Source organism: Magallana gigas, chromosome 1, assembly GCF_963853765.1.
Source record: "Magallana gigas chromosome 1, xbMagGiga1.1, whole genome shotgun sequence".
Classification (NCBI taxonomy): domain Eukaryota; kingdom Metazoa; phylum Mollusca; class Bivalvia; order Ostreida; family Ostreidae; genus Magallana; species Magallana gigas.
The window spans coordinates 37,981,480-38,003,638 of record NC_088853.1 but is presented as its reverse complement, the minus strand read 5'-3'; the positions used below and the strand labels follow the sequence as shown (position 1 = coordinate 38,003,638).

General features: G+C 35.3%; 1 protein-coding gene across 1 annotated transcript; it reads right to left on the bottom strand.

Moving 5' to 3' along the window:
* Positions 1-228: 228 nt before the first annotated feature.
* LOC105339864 (WAG22 antigen) lies at positions 229-4,644 on the bottom strand. The gene has a single exon (XM_011445641.4). The coding sequence runs from the start codon at positions 4,613-4,615 to the stop codon at positions 674-676; it is 3,942 nt and encodes a 1,313-aa protein (XP_011443943.3). The 5' UTR covers positions 4,616-4,644; the 3' UTR covers positions 229-673.
* Between the last annotated feature and the right edge of the window lie 17,515 nt (positions 4,645-22,159).

Genomic DNA, 22,159 nt, shown 5'->3' with positions numbered 1-22,159 from the left:
AAGTTTAGTTTTTAACTGACATTAAAGAAGCATATACGTTTCAGTATAAGCAATACAATTGTGATGTCATAAGAACTTCTCAGAGTTCTACCTTTTTCACTTTTGTTTTATTCTTTATTAAACACCTCGCTCTCATGATGATCTAATTCGATTGCAACGAATGCTATATATGTATGAACAAAGTATATAGAAAAAGAAGACATTATTAAGATTTTCAATTCTTTTATTTGACATAACAGTGAGACCGTCGGATTTCACACGTCATCACAAGATTTGGCACAACTTCTCGCAACACTCGTAACAAAATAAATATCCATACACACAGAACCACACACACACACACAACTCGAGACGTTGCTGTCTTCTTAAATTAACATAAACGGGTTACATGTCAATGTACAATTACATAATATTAACTTATTAACTGTCAATTAATACTGTATCCGGTGCGGACAAGAACGCCCGTGAAATCCCTGAACCCAACGTTACCAATTCATATAATCCAATGGTGATTTTTTTTTCTAAATTGCTCAATACATCAGCCATGCTCGAGGAAGGCAGGGTAAAATCGAAAATAAATAACAACGAAAGACTCAAGTCCTAGCTTCCTCTAACAATGGCTGACAGATGTTGGTGGTTCATTTTTTTTGGTAGCTGTTTTTCTTCCCCTGATTTAAGGCTTTTTCTTATGAACAACGACTGAGCCAGCTTCAAAGAGAGCCATTTGAGGCATGCCTCCCAGGAAGTCGACGGCTGGAACAGCGCTGTTGGTAACTGGATCGATGAACTGCATTCCTTGGCCCTGGCTAGCTGCATAGCTTCCTGACTGTTGGTGATGCCCGGCGGAATAACTACTTTGGTGTGCACTGGCGGGATGACCGCTGGATGCAGCATAGGAAGACGCTTGACTTCCTGCAGCCTGGCCACCGATTCCCAGGAAATTCGTGCTCTGTAATTGAGAAGTAAGAGCTTCGATCATCATATTGATCTGGTCTGGGGCGATAGGTTGACCAGCGTTTCCTTGAGCGATAAGAGCGTCAAGCATTTGCTGTGTGGCTGGTGGTAAGCTTCCTTGTCCTCCGGCGAGAACCTGTTGAGCCAGTTCCATGATTTGAGACATCATCATGCTTTGCTGTCCTCCCTGTTGGCCGCCCTGCTGTTGTTGTTGCTGTTGTTGTTGTTGACCACCTTGTTGTTGCTGTTGCTGCTGTTGCTGACCATATTGTCCTCCTTGTTGTCCAGCCTGCATTTGTTGCTGTTGTTGAGCGTACATATCATAAGCGCTGCCTTGGGAACCTCCTTGACTTCCGCCTTGACCGCCGCCTTGACTTCCTCCTTGGCTACCACCCTGACTTCCGCCTTGTGAAGCTTGGAATGCCATCTGTTGTTGTGCGTAAATATCATAAGCGCTGCCATGAGAACCTCCTTGACTTCCGCCTTGACTCCCGCCTTGCCCTCCTTGACTTCCTCCCTGTCCACCCTGACTTCCTCCTTGTCCACCATGACTTCCGCCTTGACTAGCACCGTGTCCTCCCTGACTTGCGTGAGTGTTTGAAAGAAGTTGCAAAAGTTGTTGCATGTGAACGTTAACGCTTGCTGATGGTCCTTGCCCTTGTCCACCTTGAGATCCTTGTGGTCCTTTCACTGTAGAGCCCTGGGGAAGGTTCTGGAGATGGTTCTCCAAACCAGCGAATGTACGAACTTTGTTTTTGTTTCCAACAATCTTGACCCGGTTTTTAGGCAAGACTGTTTCATGGACTATTTTCTTTGAACTGTAATGAGCGTTGTACTGCCCGGCACTTTGTTGCCCGTGAGAGGCTCCTTGTTGTTGACCGTGAGCACCGCCTTGTTGTCCCCCTTGCTGTTGACCGTGTCCGCCTCCTTGTTGTTGTCCATGAGCACCACCCTGCTGCCCGTGGCCTCCTTGTTGACCTTGACCTTGTCCCCCAGCTTGACCTCCTTGTGTTTGCTGTCCGTGAGCAGATTGTCCGTTGTAGCTGGCACCCTGGTGACCTCCTGCATTGTTGTTTGGTGCATGGAGAGCAGAAGCGCCAGCGTTATTGCCGTGTCCGTTGATGTTCATCATATTCTGTGGGAAGTTGTTGTTGATGACCAAGTTGATTGGGATTTTACCATGTTGGAGTTGATGGAAGCTTGTTTTTTGTTTGTATGCTCCCTGAGGTCCTCCTTTGGGCTGAGGTCCGCCACTTGGAGGTCTTGCACCCTTTTTAGGTCCTTTGGGTCCTTTAGGTCCCTTAGCTTTAGGTTGAGGAGACTTTGGCCTGGGGCCTTTCTTGGGTGCGCCTCCTTTCTTAGGTGATTTTTTGGGTCCCTTCTTTGGTCCTTTCTTTGGTGATTTTGCTTTAGGTCCCTTTGGTCTAGGTCCTTTTTTAGGAGTAGCTCCGCCAGGGGCCTTTGGTTGGGGTCCTCCATGTCCGGCATTTACGGCTGGGTAGAAACCATTCTCAATTGGAGCATGGAAATTTATGTAAATGTGTGTCTTCTTGGGATCTTTAGGAGCTCCACCTTTTGGTCCAGATTTCTTTGGTGCTGGTGGTCTTGGTACCTTCAAATTGATGTTCAAGTTGTTATTCATTCCTTGGTTATTTCCGTATCCACCCTGATAACCACCGGCAGCACCACCGCTAGCGCCGCCTTTTGGAGCTTTTGGCATCTTAGGTTGACCGGCTGGGTATCTAGAGCTAGGGCCAGCATTGTTGTTAAGATTGACATTGTTGTTAAGACCTTGGTATTGATTTGCGTGCCCAGCGCTGTATTGATTCTGGTTGTTGTGAATGTCAACATGCATATTAGTATAAGCACCAGCTGCACCATGGCCTCTTTGAGCTCCACCTTGAGCTCCTCCTTGAGCACCGCGTTGACCTCCTTGGGCACCACCTTGTCCACCGGCTCCTCCTTGTTGTCCAAACACTCCTTGCCAGTGGGCACCAAAATGACCTCCATGTCCACCCTGAGCACCGCCTTGCCCTCCTTGAGCACCGCCCTGTCCTCCTTGGGCACCACCATGACCACCTTGTCCTCCCTGAGCACCACCATGACCACCTTGTCCTCCTTGGGCACCACCTTGTCCTCCTTGGGCACCACCTTGTCCTCCCTGGGCACCACCATGTCCTCCCTGGGCACCACCCTGTCCTCCTTGAGCACCACCTTGACCGCCTTGTTGAGCTCCTTGCCAGAATGATCCATAGTGGCCACCTTGAGCACCACCATGACCGCCTTGCTGAGCTCCACCATGTCCTCCTTGAGCGCCACCATGTCCTCCTTGAGCGCCACCATGTCCTCCTTGAGCACCACCATGTCCTCCTTGAGCACCACCATGTCCTCCTTGAGCACCACCATGTCCCCCTTGAGCACCACCATGACCGCCTTGCTGAGCGCCACCATGTCCTCCTTGAGCACCGCCATGACCTCCTTGAGCACCACCATGACCGCCTTGCTGAGCACCACCATGACCACCGCTTTGTTGAGCAGCACCGTGTCCGCCATGGTAGCCATTTCCAGCAGCATATTGATTTTGGTTGTTGTGAATACCTACATGGAAGTTGGCTGGGCCTCTTCCGTTGTTATTAGCGTTTACATTGTTATTAAGTCCTTGGTACTGGTTAGGCTGTCCTGGAGCAGGATGCCAGGGTGCCTTGGGTGGTGGTCCCTGAGCAGGAGGTCCATGAGCAGGAGGAGGTCCTTGAGGTGGGGGTCCTTGAGGTGGAGGTCCCTGAGGAGGAGGTCCTTGAGGTGGAGGTCCCTGAGGTGGAGGTCCCTGATAATATCCTTGTCCACCGGCGTATTGATTCTGGTTGTTCCCAATGTTGACATGAGCATTCATTGCGTGAGCGCCTCCGTTATTGTTAATATTCACGTTGTTGTTGATGTTTTGGTGTTGGTTCACATACTGGGGAGCATAGTACGGCTGAGGCTGGTAATGCTGAGGTGGAGGCTGATACTGAGGTGGAGGGACGTACTTGGGTGGTGGAGGTGGCGGAGTAGTTGTCGTGGTTGGTGGAGGTGTAGTCGTGGTTGTTGTTGGTTCAGGTGTGGTAGTTGTCGTTGTTGTTGTCGTCGGTGCTGGAGCTGGATATATCGGGGCATTGTGCTGGGTTCCCACTGGAGAGTGCACGTTGGCGTTCTTAGCGAAAACAATGGTGTTGTGGGAGTTCTTGTTGGTAGAGCTGACTCGTCTGTACACAGAGTTGTCCACTACGGCTTGTTGTACTTGGTGATTTCTGACTAAGTTCAAGAAGGTTTCCAACATTCCTTTCTTCTGAAGATCGTAGCTTTTCATGAAGACTGTTAGTGGATTTTTCTTTGCCTTGGGGGTATTGAGTTGCTTTCTGTAGTTCATCAGTTCGAGGATCATGTTCTGGATAAGTTGAATCTGGGAATTCAGCTTGGCTTGGTTAGAGTAAGACCCACTTGCTTTCATGTTGACAGATTTTCCCAACATCTTGGCCAGAATGGTTTCGGCTGTCATAACATTGCCTGAGTGCGACATATGGTTGTGTCCGTTCTGGGTCAAAGAGGCAAGCATACCGAAAAGCTTGCGGTATTCGTTGACCTGATGTTGTTGCTGTTGTGAGCTAGACGACGAAGCAGACATCGAAGTATGGTACGAGTTCTGTGACTGCTGAGCTGAGTTACCGGCAGAAAATCTGCTCGCAAAAGACGAACTGATTCCAGCTGGAAGATTGGGCAAGCTTGGCTGCTTGGGGGCTGAGTGTCCTTTGTTGAAATTCTGGACTGGTCCGTTGTTCTGTGTGCCGATCATGGAGCCGACATTTGCAACATTAGCCACTAACATTTGGTTCTGACTATTTGCTACAGCTTTGGATACGGACTGACTGATGGATTGCGCCAGAGAGTTTTTCTGTAAAGAAAAATAAAGAAATATTTACTCTACAGTATGAACAATGAATCAAACAAATGTGTAAGTAATTTTATGAAAAATATGCTGACGGGAAATATCCGAAATAGTATTTCTTGCAATTTAAAAACGAATGAAAATGAAACTGACTTTTTAGATGCTCTTAAGATATAACTAATTAAAATCATATCTGCAAATTATTCTAACCGATTTTGTTAAAGGAAATTATCCTAAAAATATTTTGCGGAAATGATACATTTAAAAGATAGCAAAAGTAAAAATTAAATTGCAAAACAAAAAAATAAATAAAAAAATATTGACATACCATAGACGGATTGAAGAAGCCCGAACATTGCGAGATCATCAAACATATGACCCCCGCTAGAACCTGTAAATTTCCCATGTTTGAAACCACAAGGAGCTTTTAGGATCCAATGTGGCTACTGAACAGATACTGAGAGGTTCAATGGCACTATCACCGAACACGTCTCTCCTTTTATATCCTTTGAAAATTTATGCAGGTTCATTAATTTCAACAAATGAATGCCGTCAATCGCCGAATTAATTTATTCCTGATGTGTTTGACAAGCCCGTACCCCTTCGAGAGCGAAAAGAGATACCAAATAATTTGAATTTTGATTATCAAACTTCCTAAACGTTACAAATTAATTAACCTTTCTCTAATTACTTATTCGGTGTGAGCAATAGAAAATATTTGTCTAACATGGGGACACTTCGGCCTTATGGCTGGTAAATCACATCGGCAGTACACTGATAAAACATTTTTTGGGTTGGCCACAGCAGTCTGCGGATTAAGAAATAGGAGAATTAGATTTATCATTAGCGTAAGCTGGAAAACGTTTTCCACGTATATTCTTATCTTTAATATGTTTCTGTGAGGTAAATTGGATGTTGCTTTGTTGCTTATAAGGTTGGTTGCTTTTTGTTGTTGCTTTTTTGGTATTTTATTATTATTATTTTTTTTTTTTTGGGGGGGGGGGGTTGTTTAAACGACATTAATGATACCGATTGTAAAAACACTACGTTAACAATGATGTCTATTTAAAAGTAAAGGAAAGCGCCGTTATGATGGTGGCTTTGATAATTTTAATCAGAATTAAACAATCGTGTGATATTTAATGATAGTTCAATACATTTAGCGATTTTGTTTTGAAAGGTTGAATCACTCTCCTAACTTCATGGAAATATTATTTTTTGTATAATTACCTGCTTTAAAGTACTAGTAGAGTTAAGAGTTTTGATAATGATTTCATATATTTTTTATTCCCGTGTTAGCATATATATCTGTATGACAATGCAAAATAACAATTGAAAAGAATCAAAACGCTCACTCAACGTTGATGCTATTTTTCATATCTTTTTTTATGTCTTTATTGCAATTTAACAAAGGCTATAATTCATATTGAGTGATGAATTCGATGTATATTGCATGTACGGGAGGTAGACTAATTCTGTGAGTAAGCTTTACATGCGGGCGGGATTTTGATTAAAACGACATTTTACTTTTTTTTTATTTATACACATACATACATCAAATCAAACGCGAGATTCGTAATTATGACAGTCAACATATATATTTCTGGTTAGTGATATTCAATCGATTGATCGATTATATGACATATATATCTTTTATTAAAAAAAAGTTTTATAAGGTGTTTGATCAAATATGTTTTTTGGCTAAATATGAATCATACTGGTTTTGTTTGAATCAAGAATTAGTCAATAGGTGTGTCAGTGTTGCTGTTTACACGCTTTTATATTATTGTATATCATCGTTATAAAAATGCTTAGTAATGCAAGTACATATAACGATCGATCTCGGTCATCATATAAGTGTTTGCTATGCTGGAAGGAAAATAAAACAAAATATGTTTTTGCATGCAGCTTTATTTCAGAAATAAATGTTTTGACCTTTGACCTGCCTTCATTTTTGTAATAAAAAAAATTAGTGCTAAAATCACTTTGTTTTTGCCAAAAAGCCCTAAATCTACACAGACTAAAATAATAATGATAATAAAAAAACAAACAGATATTACTAATGTCAAGAGTTCGCAATTTGTTTTTGCTTGTACTGCAACTTTGTTAATGTTTTGAATTTTATTTGAAACATATCTTCTCAGTTTCTAATATTGTTCGAACCATATCTGCTTTATGATAAAGTTTGTGTTTTTTTCCTGAAAAAAATTGACCTTCTAATTACAATATGACGATAACCTATTAATTTGAAACACATGTAATATAACTTTGTTCGATGAAAAAACAACTCATTTTACACAAATGATACGAATTCAAAGCAGGCTAAAAACATGTTTTTCTTTGTTTTCATATTTGGCCTATGCACCTGTAAATGGCCCATTTACTTTCTTTGCTTTCTAATGGCATCTATAATTGGCCTATTTGTACTACATCACTTTACACATTGTATGACTTACAGAAATATAAACACTGACATCATCAAAACAAGACATAACCAATGCGTGTTAACCAATTCAGTTTGTCGTGTACTCAAACGCTGAAGTGACGCTTCCTAATCTATAAATCAAAGTCGTTTAAATGTTCAATCAGACAAATCGATTTGCGGCTGTGGTTTCTTCCTAACAACGTTTGTGGTTTTACCGATGATTGGCTGTAGGGAATATGTGAAGTGACTAATTAGAAGATGTATTGCAGAACGTGTTTCTCTTTCTTCTTCTTCTTCTTCCCAGTGCACCGTTTTAACTAGTTATCATTGAACTTGGAGGACTTAACTACAAACAAATGCATGGCACGTGTGTTGAAACCAGTTTCAAGTAAACTGAAAAATCAAATACTCTTTTTGTTTTCTCCTTATGCATCATTTTGGCTATTTAGTTACACAAACGCACGTTCGTTGGAACCAGTTTAACGTAGACTGTAAAGTCACCTATTCTTGGAATTTTTTTTTCATTCTTCTCAACGCATCATTTTAACTATTTAACAGTAACCATAAGAAATCAATACCATAGTCATGTGTGTTGGAACCAACTGTAATAATACGGAAAAAATAATCCCCTGCGTTGGTTAGAAAAATTAAAAGATGATATGCAAAATAGCTTCTTTTCTTGTAATGCAGCAATTAAACTAGTTATGAGTGAACTTTGAGAACTAAACGTACATGTGAGAAGTAGTTTCAGGTGCTCCAAACAATTTACAAGTGAACTTTGAGAACTAAACGTACATGTGAGAACTAGTTTCAGGTGCTCCAAACAATTTACTAGTACTTTGCTTTGATACATGTAAGAAGAAAAAGCCTAGTCCAGACGATTTAATAATTTTAACTCATGCATAGGCGTTTGGATATAAAACGTTTTCCCTTTAAATAATGTCTGTTTAGAAGCAACAGCAAACACCATATTTCTAAATAGGCGTGTACACATGATAAACGTCATAAAGCGCTATTTAACGATATTTAATCGAATTCCTATGTAGTGTGAAATCGTTGAATTCTACATATGTACAATCTACTGTTAATCAATTCTAATTCGCGTGCACATAACTTTTGCGGGAAGAGCCTCGTCGTCGCGCACATTTCTCGCTGCAATTTGATCCTCAAACGTGTCTGTTATGCTATTTTTTTCCGATTATCAAAATATCGATCGCTAAAATTAGTCGCCTCAAAAACCATTGTATCTCTGAAACTTCGCAAAAAAAGGTGGCTGCTCACATACGTTGGTTTAAGGAATATGATAAGTACAGTTGATTGCAGTGCGTTTGTATTTTTAGTATTTAACATTAGAAATATAACCCCACTGTTATCATGTGCTGGTTAACGTCAAACATATTTTACCACGTGTGTGTTGGATTTTTTTAAAATTTGTACCACATTTACGTAATATTTGAGTATTGTGTGCATATTAAGAAATATTTCTATTTAAGTAATCAGTTTGTTGTATTTCCACGATGTTTTGTTTAAATTGATGCAAGCTAACAGCTACACATTGTCAAAAAAATGGCATAGCCAAGTTGCCAAAGTAAATGTGGAATTGAGCTAGGCATGCGTGAATTGACAATGTACTCGCGATCGGTTGAGAAAAAATCTAGTTATTTAGCCTTGACAGGAAGATATGTTTACACATTAAATCATTGAATTTCAGTGCACGATTCAAAACACAATAACAACAAAAGAAATATCTGAAATTTGACGGAAGCAATATTTCTTCATATGACGTACTAAGGACTCGAACCAACTATGTCGAACTCCAAATTCCGAAACGTTACGAAAGGAATGCTTCGGTACATCTAAACAGATAAAGACTTCAACCTGTTTGACAAGGCAAAAATCTCATTAACATAATGACACTGTGTTAACTGCACTTATAAAACAAGACAGGATAGAAGAACAAAATGTTTCGACATTATGCAAATTTCCCCCATGTTCGATGATGGCGATTTACTCCATTACCATATAAGGTCATAACCAAATCATCGATGCGTGGCGAGATCGGAAGTCAAGCATTGCAACGAACTTCAAATCATGACTAGAATTAATTAATTATGATGATCGTTGCGTCCATTACGACTGCAATGAAATTTACACGCTTGACCCTATGTTGTCAATTTATGAGTTAGCTGCTAATGTTATGGTTTTTGGGTTTTGTTGTACTTCTCTCTCTCTTTAGTGTGGAATCAGGCAGGTCACTTGTAAACGATGGCGCGTTGCACCATTATGACGTGCTAGTTTTTATTTTTTTCATTATTTACGGTATGTTTCGCAAGAGAGTTCTAACAAGTCATGTTCATCAGGCGGGTCATTAAAGGGCCGTAAATTAATTAGTTTTTAGCTTGATTACTGACTGACTTCATCAAGTCTGAACTATAATGCTGTCTCCAAGAAGGCCTTCAGAACTAACCTGGTTTGCGGAAACATTTTTTTTTTTGGCAGATTGCAAAAGAAGATTTACGGCACTTTTGGTGAATACGTGTCTGTGATAATTTACTTACTCACCCCTGTAAATTGTGCAAACAATTTGCAGCATATCACTTGCACTTGGTATAATTATCATCCATATATATCAATAATTGTTATCTAATTATTAGTTGTCATATATTTCATTGCATGAACCAACTTGATGAATCATTTACAAATTATCATTATGAATATAAGTAATTCAAAAAAAAAAATAGTAGAAGAACTGATAGCTTTACATGTATTTCGCCTTGATACTGTAGATTTCTAATTAAACGTGAAGAATTGATGTCCGCGTAAAGTTGCAAGAAGAACATTTCGCGTATTTAAGAACCTCGCTTTTATTTTTCGGACATATAACATATAACATAGGCTTAACTCAAATAAACATTTTGTGATCGCAACGCGGAATTAAGTAATCGCGTAAAATATGGCATATACAGCGCACAGAGCTTTCAAGCAAACTTTTGATTATTTCAATTTTATTGCGCTGTGTTTACATTCATTAAAAAGGCTTCTGTCCTTTACAAAAATTTAGATTATTGATAATCAAAATGTGTACATGACAACTGTCATGTACACATTTTGATTATCAATAATCTAAATTTTTGTAAAGGACACTTCATAGTCACAAAGCGTCAACAAGTAATTAGATGTTTTGGGTTTTTTTTCCTGTACGAAATGTATTAGCTTTTTTCGCTTTTGAAAGAAAGATAACCCTAGAAAAATATAAAAATATCAAGTTGCAATAATACTTGTTTGTCATAAAAAAAAATTATCTGTAGGAAATCACCCCCCGCCCTTTTTTTTTTTTACCTTTTTCTTACGCTTTTTCTGATGTCAAGGAATCTGGAATCTTACGGGCAAAAGGCACTTGCTGAAACATGTATTAATAGTTTCTGGCTAGGTCATTGATGCATATTTCATGTTGTATTTTCAAAGATATGTTTAAGAATCGCATGCACTTTAAATTTCAAAAAGCTTAGCGGTCAAAATATATCTGATCGGTATGAAGAAAACAAGATGAAAGAGAATAGCAATAAATTTTAATAGGTATCAATTGATGTAAACATTTTAAGAGAGTTGATTTATTTCTTCGACATTAACGCCACGTTACACAACCCGCCATTTACATACACGTTCACAAACAATAACACAATATAAATATTGCCAAAATCTTTCACATTGATCTGATTTATACGAACACGAAAACACAGGTATGTACATGTACCGAAATTTATGACAACATTCAAACGTTATGAAAGTGTAATATTTCCTTGTAGTTCTTATTATGACGGATCATGAATATGCAGACATTGGCAGCATTTGATGTGACGATAAGAAAGTCAGAATTTTTGAAGTTTGATGTTTATTGTGGTTTACAACGATAGTTCCAGTTGTTTTATTTATGTGCATGATATTGTTTTACATTGTTTAGTATGCATGTTCTCAAAACCAACGCACTATAGTCGATAATTCCGTGTATTAATTACATGGAAGGGTCCCGTGGAAATTTCTATAAACAGCAAAATAGGGATAAAGGTTTAACCAAATATACAAAGGTCAGATAATCTATGCAATTCTTGTATGATGTACAAAGACTCATCGCATGCGGTGATCTGCTGAGAGTCAGGAGGTATGTGTGTGGTGGTTGTGTGTGTGTGTGTGTGGGGGGGGGGGGGGGGGGGGGGGGAGTCTGGGCACACACACAACTTTGGAAAATTCAAAGTTTTTTTATTTAATTTAAAATTACCGATTTTGTCTCAAAACTAGCTAACTCAAATATCCATCAGCCCCCCCCCCCCCCCCTTCCACCGCGGAAAAAAATCCGGATGACGCATGCAAAGTCATATAACACACATGTGTTAAACTTTGTGATAAGCTAGCTCTACAATGCATGCATGCATTTGTAGGTAAAAGCCATGTCATATCACTTAACATAATGAAAATAAAGTCCATGCATTATATTAACCTTCAATTATATCATTTTTGCAAGAATATAGTGTGGGGGTTGGCTGATTGACTTATTAAAGTGGTTTTTTTTTGTTCAAACACCATCATATCAAACAGTAAAAAAAATATAATCGAACTTCCTATCATTATTTGATATCTAAAGAAATTATACATTTGAACTTCCTCTTATTACAGAGGAGATCAATCAACAATTTTTTTTCCAAACTGTAATTAAATTAGCATCTTGCGTCAAAAAGATAAAAGTTCGCATGTGGGTTGATCTTGGTGTTTTATCAACTTATACATAAAGCGCAATCGAATTACAGTATGTAAAAATTGGCATATTGAAGAGGTGATATTTCTCTTACCTCAACAATGCATGAACATTGTTTGAGGTAAACCACAAGCTACAGGCGAATAGGTTTGAATGATTTTCGAAAATACTGATTAGAAAATCCAATTGGCCGTATGAATTATTGCTGCACCATTGAAGGTTAAATTGAAAATAGAATTCATATTTAAGGCAACTGGGGAGCGATTATTGTGTTTAATGTACATGTTCAACTTGTTAAAGTAAACACATGTTGTGCTTTCGTTATCCCGCTTGGAAATCGTTAGACTCGCTTCTGCATTACTACAATGTATTATTTACTTACAGAAAAACCAAAAAATCAATCAATAATAATCATATACTTTGTAATAAAAGTGAAAAAAAAGCTGAAGTACTCTTATAACAGTTACTATTTTTTTCAAAACTAAATATATTAAATAATAAGTTGTGTTAAGAAATCAATTACATTTTAAACACAACAAATTTACAACACCTTTTGAATTTTAATTTCAAGCATAAATTGAGGTGACCGTAATTTCTTACTGCATAAAACAGTAAATGATCTAATTTACCGATGATCAAAACAGTGACATTGATTCAAGACTAAATAAGATATCATAATTTTCCAATTAATCAAAATTCACATAACATAGCTGAACATCCGTTGTCTGTTAAAACAGGCGCAACGTCGCCAATTCCTTTCAAAGAAGATCTTGATTTTTCAAAAAATTTCAATATCTCTGACATACGTCATTTCAGTAAAAAGATATGTCCTAAATATTGAAATAGAAAATTAAAAAGTCGAACTATTATTTATATATAAAATCAGAATTTAATTTCCTAAAACATAATCGATTAATTTTAATCAAAACATAAAAAGACATTTAGCTCGTCAAAAATATGTTTTGACACTTCTTGAAGAATCCATCATTATTTCTAAATCAAAGCATATTAAAAAGTCAACACGATTGTAAAAATTATTATTTAAAGATGTTATTATTCATTCAAGCGCGTTATTAATTAATTTGTTTACACAAGCTGTCAATTTCAAAATTAAAATTCTTTTAGAATACTGAATTAATAATATGCAATTTAAGTACAATAACAATAATTTTATATGTGTAATTATTCAAGGCCTGGCTGTCTTAATGTGTTTTTCCTTTAAGAACATCAATAAAAGTGCAAAACAAAATAAACACAACATCTGTCTTCCTTAATGCTAAATATCAAATATTTTATGGACATACATGTGTATTTCGTAAAAGGATTACGTATTTCGTTTGCAAAAACATGTATCCATTTTTTTAATACATTGAAAGGGTGAGAGGATCACATACATGTATATAAAATCATTATTAGCATTGCACAGCTTGACCGATACAACATGCAACATAAAAAACCTCACCCTAACGTTTGTGATTTTCTAATAGAAAGTCATTATTTTAACAATAAAATGCCTTCTTTGAGGTTTTTTATAGGTAAGGAGAAAGCTACTGTAGCATTGAAGAATATATTAAATATATCCCTCTTCGGCGGTTATACATATTTTTCCTGGCAATGCTACATGTAGCCTTTATCAAAGAACGTATGAAAAGAATAAAAAGAACATTTTACTGTATATAGTTGCATGTACATATTATGATGAATCTTTTTTATTAATACTCATATATGAAAAGTATGTCGTTTTGTTGATCAGCATAACACATGCTCATAAGTAGGAACAACGTGCACATCCTAAAATGGAAAAGTTTACTATGTATGGAAAAAAGTCAATGGTTAAAGAATTCCTACAAAATGGCAATTGATTGTTTAACATTGGTATAATTGATCTGATTTTCTAAACTCATCGTTGCAAAACAGTTCAGTTTTGAATATTAAGGTAGCTCGCGGGTTTACCTGCTTGTGAGAAAACCTACCTTGAAAATTTGTCCACGTGATCCATAGGTTTTATAGTTTTATTTCTAAAATTTATTTAAGATTCGTCTGCGCGGTAATAATGTTATCGTGTTTCAAATACAGTGTCATTAATAAAATCAAGCAACGCCATTTCAATGAAATATATAGTAAAATGCACATTTTAGCCGAGAAACGCATTACAAAACTATGCTCCAAACTTTTAAACGATTCAGACGAAATTAATCATACTCAACACAAAAACAGAGGAGATAATTATGAATCAATTTATAAAAAAATATCAGTATGTGTTCTCGACCAATTTTTCGCAAAAAAACTTTTAAGATTTAAAAGATTTCTCAAAACCTTATATTTTCATTACGACGTTAGCCTGACGTCATCATTTCCTTAATTCTTAGAACACCAAAATTGAAATGCATTTATTGACAAGACTAGCTGTTTAACGCATTTTAGAACATGTAAATGCTTATTAGACATTATTGTTAATGTTATCAAATCCAATTAATGTAAGGCTGTAAAGATACAGAAAATTGCAATTTTTGTTTTTATGAAACTCTGAGTCAATCAATGCAAAAATAAAATGCCAGGCAACTACTGACATTGTAAGTAAGTAATCGAATAAAACAGTTATCTCAAACCAAAAGAAATTTAAGAATTTAATCGGTAGTACAGATTACGGAAGTTATAATTGAAAAAAAAAGCGAAGTTAATGCATACATTCTATTTTAAAACATGACTTTAAATGGAAGAGTTCTAACTCACACTCATTCTTTATCTTTATAGAACAGAATGTGACAATGTATGTGACATCTTTAAATTTTCAACACTTGATATTATAAATCTTTGTATAAACAGTCATAAACCGCATATAAGCTTTTTTAAAATATTTTCTTTTAAACTTCTAAATATCTCATTTGTCATTTTAAAATAAAAATATGAGTTTACTATGACGGTCAACTCTTTACGTCGATTCCTATTGTGACGTCAGCAAACCCGCAAGCTACGTTAAGTCTCATTTTACATATTTTTGAAATTCCTAATAAAATCTTGATAAAATTCAACGTGGGTTTAAATGTGCATTACAAAATTTCAAAAAATCTCCAATTGATTTGTCAAGTTCATAGAATGGAGATATCACGGAGAGATCTCAATAAATACCTTGGAGCTAATATAATCAATGCATTGTGAATTGCCTTGTCAAGTTATTTTTTATTCTGTTGCGCAATACACACGTCTACTTGAATGCACAGATCAGTATTTATTTCTATTTTTTTAGATGTATTTTCAAAAGGGGAAGGTAGGGTTGTTGAAAAGAAAATTAACGCGTTGAGAAAAATCAAAGGCCTACATTGTGCATTGGATAAGTTTAAATTCTCTCAACAGAGCCCCGCCACCTTAGATCCATTGTTATTTTCAAAATGTGTGGATACATGTTACTATTATTAGTACATTGTAGCCTTTTTAATGGTTATATTCTTTTACTATTAAGATGTACGTATGGGGATGCTCCAAAGTTCCATGGCTTGTTTTGCATATTTGTACAGGTAAAGGGAACAAAAGGGATTTTCTATTCATCAAACATTCTCGAACATTGCAAAATAATAGGAACAATTTTGGGCATTAAAAACGAACATAATTGCTCATGCTTAAGTGAAAAAATTATATATATGACAAACGTAATAATTACTATATTATCATAATAATCACTTACAATCATATGCAACTGTCCTTAAGTTTTAATCATTGCAAATATCATGAGGTTCCAGGTTAAAAGGGCTTTCCCGTCCATTAATTCGGGTCAAATTGTCTTGAGATTTTAGAACACGTTTTCCTCTTACAAACAAGTTTGACACCTCTCCTTAATTATCATTCTAATTACTGTTCTGTCCTAATTAATTATGTCTTATTAATTAGGAGAAAAACTAAGTGAAAAATATCTTTGACATCTTTGCGATGCAGTACAGTGTTTCGTGTCATTACCTGACAGGTTATCTAACAAGGTGGCAAAAACATGAATGTTGATTATAAAGTATGCCTTAATTTTTGCATTTTTTGTTATTGAAGAACTCTCAAAGGAATTCGACATTTGCATGCAATTTCAAGCGGTATTGCTTTTTTTCTACACACATAATTAAATTTGCAAACGGAATCGAAATATAACACAATAAAATGAAACATTGTTCTTTCTTGAGAAAAAAAAAATAAAGTCTAACGCACGATGTATTATTTAAGCCAAATGTAAATGTTTTTTAAATGTGCATGCATTTATTTTCCACTTACATTAACCATTGTTAACCACTGATTTCCAATATAACTTTGCTAGGTTACAAATATATAAAGGAAATGCGATGGATCCAAAAAAGGGGGGTGGGGGTTGGAATTTTCAATAAATAAAATTATTCGAAAATAGTACTGTATGAATTACACTATACTTGCTTAATACAATTTGTATTTATAAATATAAATTTAGTTAAACTATGCATATCTCATTATACATGCGCGCACCGGAAAAAAATAAATAAATGAAGTTAGAGGTTTTAAGGTTTGTGGTCACTGCTTTGGTATCCACTGTACGCGGTTTATCTTTTTGGAACTACGTGAGGCGTTTTACGGGTCAGCAAGAGAAGGTAAAAACATTTTTGTTTCTTGTCAAGAATCAAGACAAAACGCATTTCAAACACTCAGAATCGGTTTTTTAAAGAGGTAAAGTAGACCCATTATAAGGGATTATGAAACACAAAGCGACATCACTTAAGATCAAGATCTAGTAAATGACAATGGCCGATAGATTTCTGAAATTTGAGAACTGAATTCTTTCACGGATGCTTCATTACAAAAGCGTAGTTTATAAGGTGTACCGAGGCTTAGTGTGAAGATTAACGTAGAGTTGAGTTGAGTTTTAAACTGTCAATTTCAATCAACTTTAAAGGAAACTAGCAACAAATCTAAACATTGTTTTTTTTCGTTTCTGGAAAATGCATTATATCAAGACTACATAGAGTATTTCTATGGAATCAAAGAGAGACTACTCTATTACCGAAATTCCATTTCTGTTTTTCATTCCTAAATTTTGTTGTTAAATTGTCCATGTACCATTACTGTTTGTCAAATTGACTGTTTAGGAAAAATGTTGAAATAGGCAGACTGTCCGCCTCTCAGTCCCGATTATGTAACATTTCTGCATAATAGAATCATTTATGTTGTTTAAATAAAAGAAAAAAAAAACAGGCATCGTTGGCGCAGCTTAAAGTTAAGGAAATCGTATTATCTGGAGGCTAACAGGATGCATAACTCTTTTGAATAAAACCATTAAACAAGAGCCATTGCAAGCATTTGTCCATTCATTTTTTTTCAATGTACTATAGTACATATATTTTGGAGGAAATGGAAATTATACCTTTTACAATCACTTGCGAAAAAATATAAAACGATGTTTATCTGGTGTTTATATCCTAATACAAATGTAATTTTGAAATATTCTTTTTTCCTATGCACACAGAAAAGATAACCAGTTCACAAATTACATACATAAAATTCTAATTTAATGATAACTCCCAAAAATGTATCGATCAAACAAGCAAAAAGAGCGATAACTCTAAACGCATTATTTTTCATATACAAAGATTGTACTGGGAAAAATTTAAGAACAAATACATATTTATATATGTCAAAAGATATTTGAATGACGCATTGTTGTAAAAAAAAAAACAACTGAATAATTCATAACAGAAGATAGGTCAGTCAATATGGCACGTAGGTACAAGAGCAGATAAAACAGATAGATAAGCTCAATGCCATTTTTTGTCCTCTAATATAGTTAGACTTTGTTCTAAAGTTAAAAGGAAATCAATGCTCTGGTTATACAAGTAATACAGGTAAACTGAACCCTGCAGAACATTGTTAATAAACGCATGGCTTTCAAACGGTATATGTACAATTAAATCTTTGTATTAATATTTAATTTGCATGTTTCGTTTGATTTCCAAGAAACCTTCAGAACGAACAAAAAAAAGTGTTTGCCCATGAATAGGTATTCCTAAATTAGCCTATTCAAACAATATTGATATTGTGAGATTCTATGTGCTAAAATATAATGTTTACGTACGCTCACATATGTGTGCTTAAAATCGATTTACAAAATAGGTTTTGCGAAGATTTGAAAATTAAAAAAAACATATAAAACAATCTTGGTTTTTTTTAAAAAAATAGATAAGTAAAAATTACGCATTGTATTGGAAACCAACACTAAGCTTGAATAAAAAAACCAAAAAAAACAAAAAAACCCGGCATCGATAATTTTGCATTTTGTTTGTTTTTCAAAAACAATTTTTTGATAATCATACCATTGATATTCAGGAGGGAACTGGCGGAAAACATATTGCGTCTGAAAAACATTGTTTTGTTTTTTTTAACTAAAGGCTTTGATATGTTTATAAGCCTGGAACATATGCATAAGTATGCACTTGTAATTTATTTCTAGTTTGTTTTTTTCTGACGGGATTATCTCCCGTCCGATATCCTAGAGCTATTTTTATTGCTCTAAATGATCCGCATCTGAGACCGTTGGTAATTCGTTGTAGACATTCTGCTGTTCACTCATTGCAAAATCGTTTACTCTTGCACCTTGTGTAATGTCATCTGAGTTGCCGCTTTGTTTATAAAGTTCAATCTTTAGACTTTGCTGCATTTTCCTTCTGAATAATAAACAAACTCGGATTTAAAGTGTTTTAATCAGGATCATTGTCATATCTTATACCTATTTACAGACTATGATCGGGGAGGATAGCGAAATCGATGTCCACAAACATAGCAAATATTTCCCGAGACGAAACAAATAATTACTGTCGAGAGGAACAATAATCTGGCTATTGTCCTAATAGTCAGTAAATTTGTATTTCCTTACACCAAAGAGGACTTTTACTTGTCGACAATGAAACTTTTACTGATGGTAAAGATATTAAATTTATCAAGACCTTGCCATGAATTTAACCTAGCGACTTGGATGATACCAGAGGTGTACCGAAATTAAAAACAAGGGGAATAGAATGCCGCCAGCGACTATTTACCAAAGACAGATAGCACGGATTATCAATTCGAAATATTCTCTGTTAATGTTCATATCTTGTGTTTGCAATGAAAATAATAAAAATACCCGAAAGTGAGAAAGATTTGTCAGAATGCATAGACACTAATGCATTAACATAGTCACAAGTAATCACTGAACCCAACAATACATGCTTACCTATGTCACATTAATTAATTCACACCACACGTTTTTTTTTTCTCTTCTGTTCCTTTTATTTCTAGTTTGTCACTTCTATTTATATTGCTAAAAACAGCGATCATCACAATTAACTTACCTTAAACGGATTATGTAGAAAACTAAAAGGCCATTTAACAGTAAACAGAAAACTAGAGTTAAGGAACTGACGTACAAATGAGTAGACGTGTTTTCCGACTCATCTTTATCTTCTTTAACTAAAAAATTAAAAATCAGTTTTGTTCAGATGCATCACTTTACTTAAAATTTTAAAAAAAAACTTTTTTCCGTCTAATTTTGATATTTGACGCAAAACGTATGCAATATAAAACTTAGTATTTATTTTTCATATACTAGTTTTAGTAAAAGCAATTTGAAGTATTAGCTTTAATGTGTGATACTTTACAGAAAGTTTTTTTTAAGTCAGAAGAAACTGCTGTAGTTCAAATTTCAATGCAATTCTTAATCAATAATACGACGTTTTAGTGCCATATATATGCCGTAAATCATGTTAATTTCAAGGTGTTAAAATTTCACGATTTCTTAAAAAAAACCGCCTATAATGTTGATTCACACTTCAAGAGTCATCTATCGTTACTTTTGCATTAATACATTGTATGATACATTTTTTAATTTTTTCAGCTTTATACCTTGAAAAAAGAGCTTAGAAAAATGCCTCAATTTTTACTAACGTTTGATTGTTTATATTTATATTTTTTTTTTCATAAAAAGGTACGGCAATCTTCTATCAACTTTAAATGACAATATATTTAAAACGTTGTTTTGGTGTTTTTTTAAGTTTGAATGGTCATTTTTCTTTAAAAATATTCATTGTAAAACGGATAGAAATGCAAAACTGCAATGTGAGATCACTTGACGTACCAACAGACATTGTGACTTTATGATATCTAGAGAGATAATTCGTATATATGTTTTGATACTTAGCGATATCGATATCGATATCGATACATGCATGTAAAAACAAATACGTGTGTGATATAAAACGTTTTGCTATAATGATGTTAAATAGAGTAGCTCTTAATTCATAAGTTGAAATGTACTTACCGTAACTATCTGCTAAAAAGATAATTTCCAAGAAAAAACTGTCCATATCAGATCCATTACATGTACCATGATACATTACTGCAACCAGAAAGAAAACTGCAACGAAAGTACGTCTGAAAACTACAGCAGAATAATCTAGTCGTTAGGAGGTTTAAAAGTACACCCGTGACTCAATATGTTTACAAAGGTGGTCAGTCATTCGTAGAAATTGGATATTTAAATCCTTTTTTTTTAAATTTCAAACCTTGGGTTCACAGATGTTGGGTGTTTTGTTTTCTTTATATGATGTGATATATAATTTTGCAAGTTTTTTTTTTTTTTTTAATCTCATGGTGTAGATCAGTAATTCATTGTAAAAAGTGAATGTTACAAATTTATTCAAGTTTAACTCAAATAAGTACAGAGACTTAAATCAAAATTTGTTAATGGATAGACATGTCCAGTGACAAAATATCTATTAAAATCATGTTCTCGAGCGTATCACAGTTATAGCTGTATTTAAGGGTTCCGTCATTGAAGGAGACACCAAGTGTGCAATCAAAACCGATATCTCAAATTTGTAAATATAGAAAATTGGTGTGTATTTTACAATATATTTATTTGTCAAATTATCGATGCCAGCGTGCAAAAATATTGTGGGGTGTCCAAGAACATAAAGCCAAACATAACACACTCTGAACGTCCGGGTCCCAGCACACCTGGACCAACCGTTTTTTAAGGTATTTGGCTACATGTACCTCTCTTTAATTTTTCTTACAATGTGAGGCATTTCTTTAAAAATAAATCAAACAAACACACAAAGTGATGGTAGTTGCATGTCTGAAAAATAAACTTTCACAAGTACATATCATTTTAAGATAATTTAAAACATCTTATGCGGTACGTGTTTGATGATCGTGCTTGTGCTACGACTTTTGCTAATTTTGGCTTCCATGGCTGATTTTAGCGTTAAAATAGTGTTGAAGTAATGGAGTGTGCAACTTTAGATAAACTGACCTTTGACGTGCAAGCCACAGGTGTCAGGTACAACTTTGTACAACGACGTGTTGTCACCCGAAACATGCGATACTATACATGTACTTGAAAGAACCGTACTTCCGTATAACAATCATAGTGCACCAGACATACACGTACGTTTGCCTTGCAAAAGGCAATAATAACATGGTAGCTTACTTACAGGTCAGTTCTATCAACGTCTTTCTGTGTCCTACGAGAGCTGCGTAGACATTTATTAGTTTTCAAACTAAAAAAAAAGAACTTTTGTTTTCTTTGGAGAAGTACTGAATATATTTAGCGTAAGCAAGTAAATAATTAAACATCAACAGAATCTATTGAAAAAGAAGACGATTAATATGGAGTTGCCACTTTGGTGATTTGAGTAGTTAAACTGGAAAAACACAAATGAAGAATGTTTTCAAAACTTAATTCATTTTTTTTGTCTAGCTTTGATAACTTCTCTGAAATGAAGAAGAAAAGGTCCTGCCAATGTAAAATCCTTAAATGCTTTCACTGTTTTGTTACTATTTGTCAAACTGTAGACTATCTCACATATTTTTTTAAATACTTTAAATACGTTAAATTAACTTTCAATACAAAGTAATAAGCAGCATCGAATAACTTCCCTTTTACAATTGCTTTTACACATGATATGTGGCGACAACTTTGTGTGTTCTAAAATCAGAAGTACAAAGAAAAAATATATAAAACAGGCGCAGAGCAAACAGAGACATCCACCGTGCGTGTTTTGCGGAAAGCTTACGTATTTTAATTTTTGGGAGTTGATTTTATTCAACTCTCCTATGCACTTACTCG